This window comes from Bacillus rossius, chromosome 1 (genome assembly GCF_032445375.1).
Source record: "Bacillus rossius redtenbacheri isolate Brsri chromosome 1, Brsri_v3, whole genome shotgun sequence".
NCBI classification, from domain to species: domain Eukaryota; kingdom Metazoa; phylum Arthropoda; class Insecta; order Phasmatodea; family Bacillidae; genus Bacillus; species Bacillus rossius.
In genome coordinates, this window is record NC_086330.1 from 38,541,544 (window position 1) to 38,557,516 (window position 15,973).

General features: G+C 35.9%; 1 protein-coding gene across 1 annotated transcript in view; it reads left to right on the forward strand.

Moving 5' to 3' along the window:
- The first annotated feature begins 1,026 nt into the window (after window positions 1-1,026).
- Window positions 1,027-15,973, forward strand: part of LOC134535008 (calcium channel flower) — a 30,842-nt gene continuing 15,895 nt past the window's right edge. The window contains exons 1-5 of the mRNA XM_063373826.1: window positions 1,027-1,527; window positions 1,625-1,745; window positions 4,771-4,852; window positions 9,147-9,272; window positions 11,683-11,790. Of these exons, the coding sequence (XP_063229896.1) occupies window positions 1,525-1,527; window positions 1,625-1,745; window positions 4,771-4,852; window positions 9,147-9,272; window positions 11,683-11,790 (440 nt within the window). The 5' untranslated portion in view covers window positions 1,027-1,524. The remainder of the gene's footprint in view (window positions 1,528-1,624; window positions 1,746-4,770; window positions 4,853-9,146; window positions 9,273-11,682; window positions 11,791-15,973) is intronic.

Consider the following 15,973-nt stretch of genomic DNA (forward strand, 5'->3'; position numbering starts at 1 on the left):
TGGGCTATCGGCACGTAGGCCCGTGTCTCCGGCGACTCTACGTGATTTCTAGAAGTGTCCCAGGGACTGATTCGTTAGTACGTTTGGTGGCACGATACAGTGCGGCAGTTACAATTAAACTCTAACATGACAAATTATACTTTGACGGACAAACACTTCACTATTGCACAACACTTATTATACTGTGCTAGTAGCATGTAGGCCCGTGTCTCCGGCGACTCTACGTGATTCCTAGATGTGTCCCAGAGACTGATTCGTTAGTACTTTTGGTGGCACGCATCGCCTTCTGGCTGTCCTGTGCGGGCTGAAACTAATTAGCCGGTAAGCTAAGTAGGGGCGTGAAGCCCCGACGTAACGTCTCGTAGATTCCCCACAGTACTTACGTAATATGTTGAACACTCATCTTGGAGCACTGATTTGATTAAGTGAGATACCTCATGGTAAATTGAGGCAGACCGCGGAACTGTATGTAAACGATTAAGAAAGATTAAAACTATTGAAACTACATATCGGTGAAAGCAAGAGTTGATGGTTCCGCGTTGCGCGAAAGCTGCCAGCCTCTCGGAGCTCCTGAAGGACACTGCCGGTGTCGTCGCGCGCGACCCCCCTCCTCCGCCAGCCCTCCTGCGGAAACGTTTGAATTTCGCGGGAACCTGAATTGGCCAGGTTCGGGTCAAAGCGCACAGTGAAACATGATTTTGAAAAGACTGAAATATTAATTTTAATGAAAAATAATGTTTAATAAAAACCTGTGGAAAAATATACATAAATTATTTTGTTGTAGTGCGGCAGAGGGATATTCCACACCTGGCCGGATCATTCCGCTGACGTAGCACTCGTTGCCTGGCGTTCGCCTCTTCGCACAAACTACACTTTGCTGTGCGCACGAGCGCGTTCGGTGCACACGCCTTTGCGAGATGTTGATGAGGCATAGCGTTCTATGCGACATACAGGAGCATTGGCGGTCGGCGTCAGACTGAACTTATCTTTCCCTTTATATGAGCATGTTTGGGTATACGATGCACCAGTAAGCGCGCATGTATGAGGACGTATAAATGCTCATGTTTGATTATGAGTGAAAACCATGTTGCTTAAGTACACTAGCTCGGTGCAAGCAGTCCATTCTAATTCCCTGTTACATTTCTTTTATGCTGTACCAAATGCCTGCTATCATTTAGTGGTAACAGACACTGAAGATCCTTACAAAATGCTCAATGGAAATAAATTGCACCATCAGAATTCATTTGTACATTTTTCGTAAAAATAACAATTATTTACATCCTTCGTGTTTCTTTACAACAAAAATCATTTTTAGTAGGTTCTAGCTCATGTACCATAATGACGTTGCTGTACGATAAGAAAAGGGGTTTAAGTTGAAACAAGCTGCGTTTCTTTACTATTTTTCTTTTCTATGAGTACGTCTCACCCTGTCAGCTGTTTGTACTTTGAGCAGACTCGTTGTTGATGAGGTAAAGGAATTATCAAGAAAATCTGGTTAAATAGGTTGAAGCAGTAAACTGGAAAATGGTAAGATGCTAGATTTCAATACGTAAGGTTCATGTTTTTGAGTAAAAATCGTTTGGATGTTTTAAGTGGAATTGTCTTGAATATCCTTTTTCTGTAGTCGTTTGCTGAAAAGGTAGCTGGAATAATGCATAGACCCGGCGAAGATGCTGTTCATAAAGACGATGTGCCATGGTGGTTGAAGTATGCTGGCCGAGGACTAGGAACTGTTGGTGGGATACGTAAGTAATCAAACATATGCCGTAATTAATAGCTTTAGTAACATTTTTGATAATTAAATCTCATCATTTTGGTTTTATATACCAACGTGAATGAATACTAGGTTTTCTCAAAATAGTTGCATCATTTCACATTTAACGATCAGTTCTGTTATAAAATGGTGTGTGTAGTTTTTAGACCTCTTTTGCCTCGTGACCCGGGTTTCAATTCCTGTGGGCGTCAAATCCGATTTTTTCACATTAGGGAAACTTGACAGATGCTACCATCGGAGGTTTTGTCAGTGTACCTGGATTTCTAAGGGCAAAGCTTAAGAATTTTTTTGATGCATGATTTGAGGGCATCATGTCTTTTTTAACCCTTTAAAGGGAACAAAAGCATACAGACTCCTGATTCAGGATTATTGTCTAAAATTTTAGTTAAAAGTTTAAAATAAATTCTTTCAGTAGAACTAACAGTTAGTATTACACAGTTACTCGGATATCGTGGCTTTTTAGAATGGAATAAAAAAAATTGTAAAACACGGTTTTCACACACTACACACATCCCAAGTTTACTTTGAAGGGATGGTTTCGTAAATCCTTATAGTTTGTAAAAGAATTAAATTTTTATCTCTTCCATTACAATACCTGTGCTTTTACGCTGCCGGTGCCATTCATTGTTTACCTGCGGAAAATAGGACTGTATGTTTTCCATTTACTTGAGACGTTCCTGAATTAATCTCGAAAGGAAGGTTTCTTAATTCTTTCTAGTTTTTGATAAAATAAACAATTTACAGCCTACATTACAATACGTATGTATTCACACAATGGCAGACATTCATTGTTTACCCTTGTGGGATGTTTAATTTTTTTTGAGAACTTTAGTCAATTTAAATGTTTTTTATTAATGAAATTCGTTTAAATGACGACTATTGCAATTTTTAATGCTTATATTTAACTAGCATAAGTAATTGTATTAATAAATGTTTTGTTACATTGCATTAAGTATTTTTTTTTTTTTGCTAGTTTGAGTGACGTAATGGACAACTCTAATGGGAGGCAAAAATTTGAATATAATTAACTTCGTTCATTTTCTGTGAGGAATATGTGGTGTGCTCTGAAGTAGCTGCTGACACATTAAATTTAGTTTTCTATCCAATGAATTCTGTGATTACAGCCATTGTACATTTTGTGTTTGATATGACGGGTATTTCATGTATCCCAGTTTAACCCTGGATCCTGAAGGCTTGATTCTGATGGCATGATCCGGTCTGCTTGATTCTGTGGTACTTGATGCTTGCTGTTTTAATTCATTATGTCAAAAGATCCTGATGGTATGATCCTGTGGTACATGATGCTTGCTGTTTTAGTTCAGTACATCGGAAGATCCTGCACATTAAAGAAATTGTGAAATAATAAAGAATTATGTTTGTATGTTGAAAAAATTCCTTTTTTATTCGTCTTACAATCAGAATTCATTATTATATGGCAAAAATTTTTAAGTTTTTACAGGATCTTCCGCAATACTGAACTAAAACAGCAAGCATCATGTACCACAGGATCAAGCAAACAGGATCATGCCATTAGGATCATGCCTTCAGGATTCAGGGATAAACTTAAAAATATGAAATGGAAGAATTAGCGTATTTTAAAATCCCCATGGTTGGCTACAGTTGTGCTAAACAAAGAGATACACAATCACAGGTAAACAGTGAATGGCAGCAGCAGTATGAAAAGGTTTTGTAATGTAAGCTTTAAATTGTTATTTTTCTCGAACCAGAAGTAATTAAGAGACCCTCCCTTCAGGGACGTTTTTAGTGTGTAAAAAACATGTTTTCAGAATTTTTTTTGTTCTAAAAAACCACAATATCCGAGTATTTTCCAGTAGGGTAATTAATTAGTATAGTTCCTGTTTTTTTTTTTTTAAATAAAAAAAACTTCAAAAGTGGTATTTTTCAACAATATGGACCGTCCTTTATTTGCCTTTTAAAATAGAATTTGAAAATTTATTCTGTAGTCTGAGAAACTACTGTTTATAGGTTAAATTATGTAGCCTGTGCAGTGATGGAGCTGCCACAGTGCTGTGTTTATTAGCATAGCTGAAACTGTTAAATACGATAGAACTACGTGATTTTTGTCTCCGCACTACTGTTTAGTTAATACTAACTGCAACCTGATCTTGTAGTTCTCCATAGATCCTTAGAAATATAGCATAGCCGAGGATGTTTTTTTTAAAAAAAAAGACAGATTTTTGATGTCATTGTGTTACGGCCAGGACCAAGACTGTTTTCTACCTTATTTGTTTTCTACCTTATTTGTTTTCCATTTAAAGTGAATAAGGAACAAAATTTGATTCTAATAGTAAACCAATTAGGGTGGTAAACAGTCTTGGCCCCGGCAGTAATGTACCACTATTAAAAACCCTGATTTATTTGCTAACCTTCATATATTTTAAATTTGTCCAATTGTCTCTTATTTAACTTATTCGAATGTATTTATTAAAAGTTACAATTACCTTTAATTAACACTACAACCCTCCCTGAGATACTAAGGCTGTCTCCTAAATTACTATTATATATATCAACAATTTTTATTACCAGTACTTAAACTAGGTGCATGTCACAGCAATACTGTCTTAATCTTATTTATTTATTTTACAAATAAAACTTAAACCAACAAAACAATACACTCCGAAGCTGACATCACACGGCAGATGGGCGGCGGGCTGAACACCGATGGAGGCTGCCCACGTGAAGAGCTTGGCCATGACAGTTGAGACATACTGTTCGTGGGTTTGTATTGTAAACATTTCATTTTAACCCCACAAAGAACATCTGATTAATAGAAAGCCAATTAAACATTAAGCCAAGTAAACATTTTAGTTTTAACTATTCATTTCTAACTGATTAATTTATTAGCTCTGTTTGTTTTTCATCTTTTTTTTTAAATTTAATCACTTCATATTTTGAAAACATATTTAACTTTATAATAGGAAAAATAGTCATTCGTATTCCATCCTAATGTGATGGATAATAAATCCTTGTTTCAGTTGCCATTGGCCTGGGGGTGTGGAACTGTGTGAGCCTCATTTGGGGTGACGTGGGTTGTTTAATCAGCGGAATGTGGCAGATGTAAGTTGACAAATTACTTAAACCATTTTGAAGTATCACATTTATTATTCACACCGGATTATCTGCTAGCTTCATATAGATTTTCAGTAGGAAGTACATATTTTGCATGATTTTTTAACCTGCTGCTTGGGAAAGAAGTGAATTTAGTTGAAATGTATAAAATACGTTTTTATACCTAATTTGAAGTATATTAGTATATTCAGTGTATGTATTATGTTATTACATAAGTTAAATAATTTATTACATGAAAATGTGTGTTATCAACATAGTTAAATTTTTGTTAGGTTTTATGGAACAGTAACATGCTTTGTCATTGGGAAAAATGACTTGATCCTTTTACTTACAATTAAAATTGTCTACAAAAATAATGTCTCAAGACTGCCATAATGCTATAAACCACCTGTCTCTTAAATGACTATCTTTTGGAAAGTTTGTACATGTTACAGTTGTTTTTTTAGGTGAAGTTCAGTAGAATACATGATTTGGGATTCCTTATTAACCTTAATATTAATTTGTTGCTTTCGGTGCTCTTTAAAGCAGCTCTAGTCTTCACTGCAAATGAAAACAAAGGCATCAGAGTTATGATGTCACACATGATTTACGTGCAAGTAGCATGTTTTGGCAAGCAACAAACACGTGTTGTTTATTGTTAATTTTTGGCAACAAAAAATTTACTATCTTTTAAAACTTGGTAAATGTCTATTTCAGTAATGGTATCTTGTAACAATATGTATTGTTGTAGGTAAACCATGTACCTATTTAACTATGCATAATCACTATCATTAATTCAATTAGAAACTTCCAAATACAATCATTCTTATTCAAACTGTTATATGAATATTAGTTTTTATGACCTAATAAAGTGTTGTTATGTTGTTAAATAACCATTTCCACTAATACATGTCCAGCTCAAAGACTACACTACAACACAAGTAGTAAGCTGGACTTTCAATAAGGATGAGGGGAAACGGGGGAGCCCAGTTGCTTTTTAAGATTTTTTTTTAATGTATGAGTTTTCCCTGATTGGACCAAATTTACAAGTTTTTCAGGATGTCTACGGGTCACGAAAGTCATGACAGGAGGAAATGAAGGACTGGTAATGAAAGTCAGGGAAAAGTCCCCAAATAAGCATCAATGTTGTTGGAAGTCTTGAAACTTTAACTTCCAACAACATTGCTAATTTGCATTTTGCTTTTGATGCCTCACTCCAGTTTATAGTCTCAAGTGGAAATTATCTGAAAAATGTTTTAAGCTGTTTTAACTTTAAAATCTGTACTTTTCTGCGAATTGTAGAAAGTTTTGTATTTAATTTTGGGTAGGTTTGCAGTTTCAAAGTTTTTCTTTGACAAAAAAAAAAAAACAAATATCGGTTAAAAGTTCAAAAAAAGTCTCGAAATTAGTATGGAAAGGTATTTGTAGATACCCTGTTTTTGCTAGTAATATTAATTGGAAACCTACAAGTCATGTGATATGTGCAGATTATGTGTGCTGATATGAGAAAATTATGTTTACAGTTATGACAGTCTTAAATTTTTTTTTTTAAATTCTGTGATTTGAAAATTGGTATGTTAGGTAATGGGAAGGCCAGAAAAAATTATTCGCCCTTGGGTCCTTAATTTCTCTCGACAGCCCTGGCTAATGAGGTCACTCAGGCAACCAGAGTGTGATTCTGAGTGTGGTCGAACCAGGATTTTTGTGGGAGAGAAGTGTGCAGGGCGTTGCTGCAAGTCTGTAGTTTTTTCGGAGTTTGTCCACTTCTGCTATTATGTACCACTTGGTAGATATCTAGCGACAAAGTTTGTGACAAAATATAAAATGCTAGAGAGTTATTGATGTAAATGTACAGGAATAGCTCGTAAACCAAAGTAATGTCAATAAAAAAAAATAACAATGGCATGTGAGGTTTGAGTATTCAAAACTGTAAGTATTTTGCCTGTACCTTGTAATAATATTTTATAGTAGGGTGAGTTATTCAACTTGTTAATGCACAAGTCTAGGGTGAATTATTACATCGACATTTATTGAGCTGAATGTGTTTTATTGTGAACATAAAACTTCATTTGCAGCAGAATGAGACAAAATAATTTAAATATATTAAGTTATTAGAGTCCATGTAGTGTGAGGAACAACTTTAACCAATATTATGAGCTGTTCAATGTTAGACCTATTGAATCACATTTTGCTTCATTTACGCATAGGTTCATTTTGATATCTCTATATTAAATTATATTTTTGTTTTACTCACTGGTTGCAAATACATTATTAACAGGTAAAGCAAAAAAACAGAATTTATCTCTTTTTAATATTGGGTGACATAATTACCTTTTAGTTTATTTAAAATTTACTTTGTTTAATATTGGCATTACAATAGTGTACATAATTTTTACGTCCTTGGCTGCACTTGCCATGCTTGCTTTTCCACCCACGAGTAAGAAGTGTGACGTCGCCCGAGTCCCCTGCGTAGCACCGAAGTTACTTTATGACTCTTTAAATGCTTCCAAAGAGAAAGAAATTAAGAAAACTTTAGTAACATAAAAAGAACTTGTAAACCAACTGTGTGTGTGTTATGAGCATGAAGTGCAGATCAGGATAACACATCATATTATGATTGATGCAAACATTATACTTTAAATAGCGCACAAATAACATGGTTAAAAAATACTTTTAAAATATTAATTCATTAGCTGTTAAATATTTACTACATATTTTCAGTAGAAGGTTTGCTATTATCCTCTTAGAGCTGATTATATATTTTTACTGACAGCATGTAAATTGTATTTTCAACAGTGTTTGGTTGGCGAATTTAAACAGCACACAAGAATATTCATAAGTTAGTGCTAGCTTTCATTACCTAATCTTTGAAATTTCAACTGTGTTTGGTTAATAATATTAAATTCCTGGTTGTTGAGAATTATTCAATTCATGAATGAAGTTTGGTAATATTCAGCAGTATAAAATGTTTGTCTTTGAACATACGAAGGAATACCTGTCATTGCAACCAAGAGTATATTGGTGCAATCTTTACTTGCCAATTCTATGTGGACACTTTTTGCTTAGAGGCGAGTTTTAAGGTGCACAAGTAATTTATGAAGTTTTTCACCTTGTGGAGGTCTAGCGACTCCGGTTGGTTGTCAGCCCATTCATCCGGAAGCTCCACTGGGCTTGTCTGTCACTCGCCTGAACTTGCTGGTACCTTTGGGCTTCAACATGTCCAAGCGTATATCAGGGTTGCTACAGGTATAGAAAACAGGGAAATGTCAGGGAAATTAAAATGGTCAGGAAATACCTGGAAAAGTCAGGTAAATCACTGAATATTTCTGGAATTTTTTTTGTAACAGGAATATTAAACCAAAATACCATTTCCACCAACGTTTAGGCACTTCAAAAACTGCTCAAACATGAACTAATCTCAAAATTTCATTGTTTTTTCCTTTTCCCGAAACCCTGGTCTTTTTGCTGTTAACACAAAGGGAATAAATCAATTTCCGGATGCTTACATACAAGTTTGATAGCTTACAGTCAATAGCTTTAGGTGAATCTAAAGCAATTGTATACAAACACGTGTATCCATCTAAAATGTCATTCATTTTGCTGAGGTGACACATTTGATAGCACATGTCTTTTTCTTCCAAAAAGAAACGCCAATTTAGCAGCGGGATAGTTTGTGTCTGGAAGGTACTTGTCAGTTCAGTTCTGGAAAAGCTGTAAACGTCAGGGAATTGTGGCATTTAAAGCTTGTAGCAACCCTGGTGTACGCATACCATCCTCCTCGTGTCTCACGGGGCAGTGCTTATTGGCTAGCAATCCATAAAACTCGGAAGGCTGTCTCGCAGTGTGGTAGACAAATGCTAAGTTACTTGGCATGTCAGCGCGTCTTGCCTCACTTCAGGTGTTTGACTCTCGTTTGCCCAACATGGCCCTGCCCTATGGCTCGCAGACCTCCTCCACTGACTGCTTGTTTCCCTCACCCTTGGTATGCTGCGGTCGTGCGTAAAAGATGTGCATGCACTTTCACCACACCGCCAAAAGTTCCCAATGTGTTCTTAACCGAAGTGAAGTCTCATCTGAAAGTGTTATTCCTGCAGCTCGTCCAAACATTAAGTACATTGCTTGGTTGCAAAATTAATTTAAAATTAAACTATTAAGCAAAAACACACCAATTTTGAGACATGTCTGATTATGGTTGTCGACTTACAACAGAGTTGAGGTTTCATGTGTTAAATTAGAGTACCAAGCTCGATTACCTTACTTTCCATTACTGGTCCGTCTAATTTGCTGTAATGTTTGCTTTCAGGGTGGCTGGATTTCTTGTCATAATTATTGAAGCACCATGTTGCTGCTTGTTCATAGACTTTGTTCAGAATTTAAGTGACTGGGTTGAAAGACGTCCATACTGGAACAGAGCAGCATTTTATGTCATGTGAGTTTTTTTTTTTTTTAGTGGTTTTAATGATTTGCATTTAAATAAGAGAAACTAGTAGCCTATTGAAATACTTGACCTACTTAGGAATAGAGTTACCAGGGATCTAGTTTCATCACCTGAAAATTTATTTTTTAATTGGAAGTATTAAGAATTTTGCAATAAAAAAATACTTAATGAAGTTTGAAAAAGTTAAATTTAGCTTCCATTATTTCCCAACATCCAGGTATTTTAATATCAATATTGTAGTTAATGTAATTGTAAGGTTATCAGTAGCGCATATTTTGAACACATTATTTACCAATGGAGTTATATCAGTCAATTTGAATTACTACACATTCAAAATGGTACACCAATAATTCAAAATAAAATGTGGTGAATAACAACACACATTTGTGCTGTTTGTAAGGCATTGTGCCGTAAATTAGAGGTTTAGGCACGTTTATTTAAAATTTTGTAATCTGAAATATCTTGGAAATATTTTTTTTTTTTTTTTCTCTCTCATCTTATTTGCTTTACGGCCAAGCCCTCAGCCTCTGTTCTCAGAGGCGAGCTGTTTTTCTTTCCCAGCCTCATGCTAGGCTAGCATTCTGGCTAATTTTTCTCCCGCCTCCAGGCACGTCGGGGCCGGTAACGTTATTTCTTCGCGGGTCACCTTTTGCTAAGAGCAGCTTGTGAAGCAGTGCTGAGCCCTGCTAACTCTGTCACGAATCGGTATAAGGTTCACTAGCAGCAAGACACGACAGGAGGATCCCGTGGGCCTTGTGTCCCACAGACCATGCGTTTTTTGAAGCCACCCCCCCGCCTGCTCACCCACCCTCTCTTCTCAGAAGTGGCTAGGAGCGACGACCGCTCGAGTGCGTTAACCGAATTCAAGGCCATCTCAGGCTTGACAGCCGCAGTTACGATTCTGCACCTTAACGACACCTAGCGACGGCTGTGGTAACTAATGCCACTGGTGAGGCGTCGGCAGCGCCGACACTACCGCGCTCGCGCGGAGGTAACGACAACCTCTCCCCTCCTTATGTCTCAGGCCGCTAGGTGGCACCACTGGTTACTCCATTAACCCCCTAGCTTGACACTCTCGTCGGTCACTAGTCGATTTATTAGTACTTCCTCTCGCCACCAAAAGATAGCGCCTCAGTCGCGCAGTCACTCCAGTAAGATCTATTTTTTTTATGCCGGACACCTTCGGGTGGACTCGGTAATTTTCGGCTCAGAGCCTACCCCCCCTCCCATTCTCTAGAGACCCCGCGCTTATGATATCCTGGTGAGATCCCGCTCTGAACTTACTTCGGTGCGCGCCTCCTGACTGACTGGTACCGTTTGTATCTGCGATCTTCGGCGAATCATCGACATCGTATATTATGTAGTCTTCTCAGACTAAAGGGATGGAGTCCCTAGCTAAAATTATTAACCAGTCAGTAGTTTAGTTGAAAGTAGAGAAACTTATTATTTTTATATAAATTTATTTTTTTAATTAATCATGATGACTTCCGTGGCTACCGCGAATCGTGGTTCGAGTTTGCGGAGACGAGACGCCCTCTCCTGAGCGCCAGGACCAACACCCTGTTTTGGTAAGTCTTGACGTCATCCCCCCCCCCCCCTTTTATTTCCCTCTATTGGCCTTTTGCGCCATTTAAGCATACTGTCTGGAAACAGGTCTAATTCTTTGGAATTTGGACTTTTGTTTCAGACAGGGTTCCAAGTTTGGGGCAACCAAAATCCTCTGCCAGAACCTCGGGAGTCGGTTCCTGCGCAGAATCCAACATCATTAGGCCTACTACCTTGATCACCGTCTACCTACAGCCCCGGGTGATACCCGCATAATTCTATCTTTTTATTCACGAACCCAAGATTAGTGTAACCCAGTTAAGACAGCGGACAGTAAAAGGCAGTTCGAGGAGAAGAAATTTATATTATGTTTTGGAAGGACTATATGTACAAACTTTAAAGTTACCAATGTTAATTTCAGTCTTGTTGTTAAATATTTTAATTTTTGTTATACATTAAGGGCCGGCTCTATCGTAAATAACGTTAAGGAATATCATATAATAAGTGTAATTGTGAGTTATGTAAATAAGATCACTTATCAATGAAAAACAGACTTTACTAAGGAAAATTTAATCTATCAAAAAAAAAGAACAATGATTAATAAAATAAGGAAGTCTATAGACGTAACAGTTGTTTTTATTTATTTAATATATAATAACGATCCTTTTACTCCCAAGTATTTGTAGGGAGTCCCTAAATTTTCTTTGTTTACTTCTAGTGTCGCCTCTGTTGTTGACTTTTATAGTTATTAATTGAGGGCCTCAGTAATCAAAGCTTCCAAATCTTTTAACCTTATTATTTAATTATTCTTTAAGACACTTGGGGTATTACAGCATGATTATTCATTTTTCTTCAGAATTGCTCTACCAGCCGTAATTCTGTGTCCTGGCCTTGGCAGTTTGTTTGGAAGCGGTTTAATTTTCGCCACTGGAGTTATTTATGGAATGATGTCTCTCGGGAAGAAGTAAGTAACTGTTTTACAGTGTTAACATATTGTTTAGCTTAAGTTTTAACTGCTATGTTGATGTGGTCATTATGATTAATGTTTTATGCTCATATTATGAGGGTCATGAGTTCAATCCCAGTATTCTGGCCGGGCTCAAATATCTGAGCACTGAGTGTGTACCTAAGTGGTTGGGAGCCCACTATCAGGTCCTCTTGCATGCTTCTGTGTCTTGCATTAAAGATAAAAACTTAGGATTGTAGGATAATGTAGGCTATATGGGGTGTTCTTCATGAAGAAAATTTTTTTTAGGAAGCCAATATCATTCTAACTGATATAATCCACTCATATGTTTTGGGAGACCTAACAGTTCTAACCTGGTTATTTGCAGATAGGATTTTAATTTTTATGATTATTTTATTAAACCTCTTGATATGTACTGAGTAAATATACAAATAAATAAACTTAAATTGATGTATAAAGTGTATGTGTGTGTGTGTGTGTGTGTGTGTGTGTATATATATATATAATGTGTGTGTACATATTGCTTAAATATAAGTGTCTAACCCTACTTAGATACATGTATATACGTACTTGTATGTATAGATTAATGATGTGATTGTTTCTGTGTGCAATAGTAAGTAGTGAACTCTTTATACATATTTTTGACCACATAGCTGTCAAATATGTCTGAACATATTTGCAATGATAAAATAACTGTTTTGATACAGCATTTATTTTTTTTTTTACTGCAAACTAGCAAATTGAACTTTTCTGTTAAAAACTATTGTGTAATGCAGCCAATATTTAACGCTGCGGCACAAATCGTTGGTCCTTGAATGGTGTAATGAGCAAGTATGGCATGATGTGGGTGTTGGCAGCATGCCCAGAAGATAATTGCAAGATTGCAACCTTCACAATCCCGCCACCCATTCTCTCTCTCTCTCTCTCCACTATTACTCTGGGTATCATTGGTAAAAGTGTCTCAACTTCCATTGTTTTCTGTAAACTGTGTACCGTAAAACTGGGTGAATAGAAACAGCGGGGTGAATAGAAACTGTCCATTTAGAGATTCAGAAACACTAAATCTTCAATGAAAAATCATTCTTAACAATGTTGGCAAATTACTCTAAAAATAGAAGTATTAAAAATTAATGGTTTTATTCATAAATACCTTCTTAGCAGACTGTTTCTATTCACCCCTCTGTTTCTATTCACCCCGTTTTACGGTACTTTTTCTTCCAAATGTTGCAGCCAAACCCTATATAAGAGTCTAGATTAGTGCATCCTAAATTTTTTTTACTGCTACTTCAAATAAAATCAGTTACTAGCTTGGTTTCGAATTGACCAAGTATATAATTATATTCATGTCTCATAAGAAACCTCATAAATGCCCTTGTGGGGTCCTGAATGTGGGAACCACTGATGTAGAACAAGGCTGGCCTACCTTAGTAAAGGAAGGGCCTATTAAAAAAGATTAATTTAAATGTTCAGCGGATGAACTTGTATCTTGTGTGGTTTTTTATCAACAAGAATTACCATTTCTTTTACCCCTGGTTTTTGTAATTTTGGTTTGTAATAGAATGTTAGTATGTACTAAACTGAGCACTATAGTAGGAAAAACAATAATTTTGAAAATGTACTATTTACGAATTGAAATTTTACCGGAGTAAAATGGTTCTCTGATAGTGTAGCAGACTGCTGCTCAAGTCTTGACGGGCCAAAAGTTGCCCGCGGACCACAGATTGGCTGCCACGGATGTGGAGGATTAGGAAGGTTAGAACAAAAAGAAAGGAAGAGAAGTGATAATGTTTTGATGTACAGAGGACAGAATAGGCCACCAAGAAACGGTGAGGGAGGAAATCGAGGAAATATTGAATATGCATTATTTAAAGGTAGGATCAGGCATGGGGAAGAGCTACCTCTCTCAGCTGCATCTAATCAAGTGGTAGATAGGCGACCTTGCTCTACCTACTTCATTTGCATTGCCACATCTGTGTGATGTCTGATGGTGAATTATTTTTTCCTTACGGTAGTTTGTACTGTAAGAGTATGATATATATATTCCTCTTAGGTTGGTTGGTATAAAATTAAAAAAGCTACCTAAAATAAAGGTTAATATTTTTTTTCCTTTAAAATTTTTTTTTAACCAACTGTAAAGCTAATAAACTAATGTAAATCTATAAAACATCTAGTGCTTTGAGAATTCTCCTGGTAATGTGTAAATGTAATATGATTTATATTTGGGGTATTGCAAGGGGTATGTATTGACTTTAGTGTGCTAAGTAGATATGTTAACATGATATCAGGCTAAAAATTTAGTATGCAGCAAATTATTTCAATAACTTTTATACAAGATAACACGTGTACTGTGTTCTGGCTTTGGAAAATATTAATCACATTTAGCATGAACAAAAATTTTTATTTTTTACTTAATTGATTTCTTGTAGAAAAAGAATTGCATAAAATTTCAAATTTTTTCCAATTCATATTTGTTTAGATATTTCAATACATCCTTCATTGAAAGTCATCTTACAGTAGAGGTAACCTTATATTCGATAAATTCGTACATTGGAGGTCATATTATAATTTAGGTTGTCTTATATTTGAGGTCTTATTTTATTCTAGGCCTCTTATATTTGAAATTATTATTCTATATGTTGTTGTATATTCGAGATCGTCCAACATTAGAGAGTAGCCTATATATTAAAGCATCTTATATTATGTTCAATTTAAATGTGAATATGCTGCTTAGCACTAAAAAAATTGAAAATAGTTTAAAAATTAAGTTTTTTCCTTCAGAGAAGAGTATAATCTACTCACAACTAGTAAAATAATATATAAACTGAATGAATGTTCATTTACCATTTTTTATTACACGAATTTCTGACTTTTGTCAAAGAATTTGTTTTCTGAAAATTAAAATTTCTAATATATAATGAATATTTCTAATTCCTTTTTTTTTTTTTTTTTTTTTTAATGTAGTTTTAACTACCAAATATTTTCACATTCGTAAGATTAACCAATGAAGATCTCACCAATTTTATAATTCTACATCAGTTGTGTTTTTCTGTATGTGATTTGTGCTTCAGGTTGTGTTCTCCAATGCTCGCAAGTGTTGCAGTCTTCCAGAACATTTTGTTCTCGGCAGTGGCACCGATGACCAGTTTTCAGTGGAGCAGCCCCGGAGTGAATGAGGGGTGTTGAGAGAGGGTTTCTGTTTTTGGCAGAGGGTCTCGTCAGGACATGGCGGCCATGGCCTCTCCCCCGGCCTCGACCCCCCAGGCCGACCACCACACCACGCTCATGGAGGACCCCGACGTGTGGCGTCCGACCTAGGCCCACTAACCCAGAGGCAAACTAACCCCCCTCCCCCACGCCACTAGGCGATAAGTGCACGTGCGTTGCCCCCTCCGCGGCTTGAGCATGCTGCACGACACCTGCTGTAGCCTGTCTCAGTCTTAGATTGCTCACCGTTCCCAGCTTGTTAACCTCAAAGATATTATTTTGTATACCATCTTTTATTATTATCATTTGTAATATTTTAAAATTTTACTATGAATTGAATTTTCTAAGATCTGTTGACAGTATTGTTACAATTGTAGTAATCCTGACAAAAAAAATTCAGTGCTAAACACCAATTATTATTTCACAGGAGAAACTATTTCTAGCAGTCTGACACTATGTATTAATAACAAGTTAGTCCATAAAATTTTATGCTATGCTTAAAAGAGCAAAAAAAAATATATATATATATATATATACTAGCGGACCCAACAGACGTTGTTTTGTTCAAACGTTTTAAATTTGAAAATTTACAGGAAATTTCCCTGAATATAATCGCAGCACCATCTGCCGGGTCGAACTGAAATAAAAATAAAATATTTTTGAATATTCGATAACGCGACCACAGCGCTTCCGACCGGATCCTATGTAAAACATCGAACGTTCAACAACATTAATTTAATTAATTAATTAATTACAAATATTATTTATCGGCTTGAATTGTGAATCTAAACAATTTTTAAATCCACCTGAACACACACTTTAAAGTGGACCCGACAGACGGTGTCCTGTTCAAACGTTGTAAATCAAAAAATCATAATTTAAAAAAAAACTATAAATTAAAAAATACAAAACTTCAATTTTTAATATACTTTAAACTATAATTACTATAAGTAATTTAAATTTTATAAATGTTATA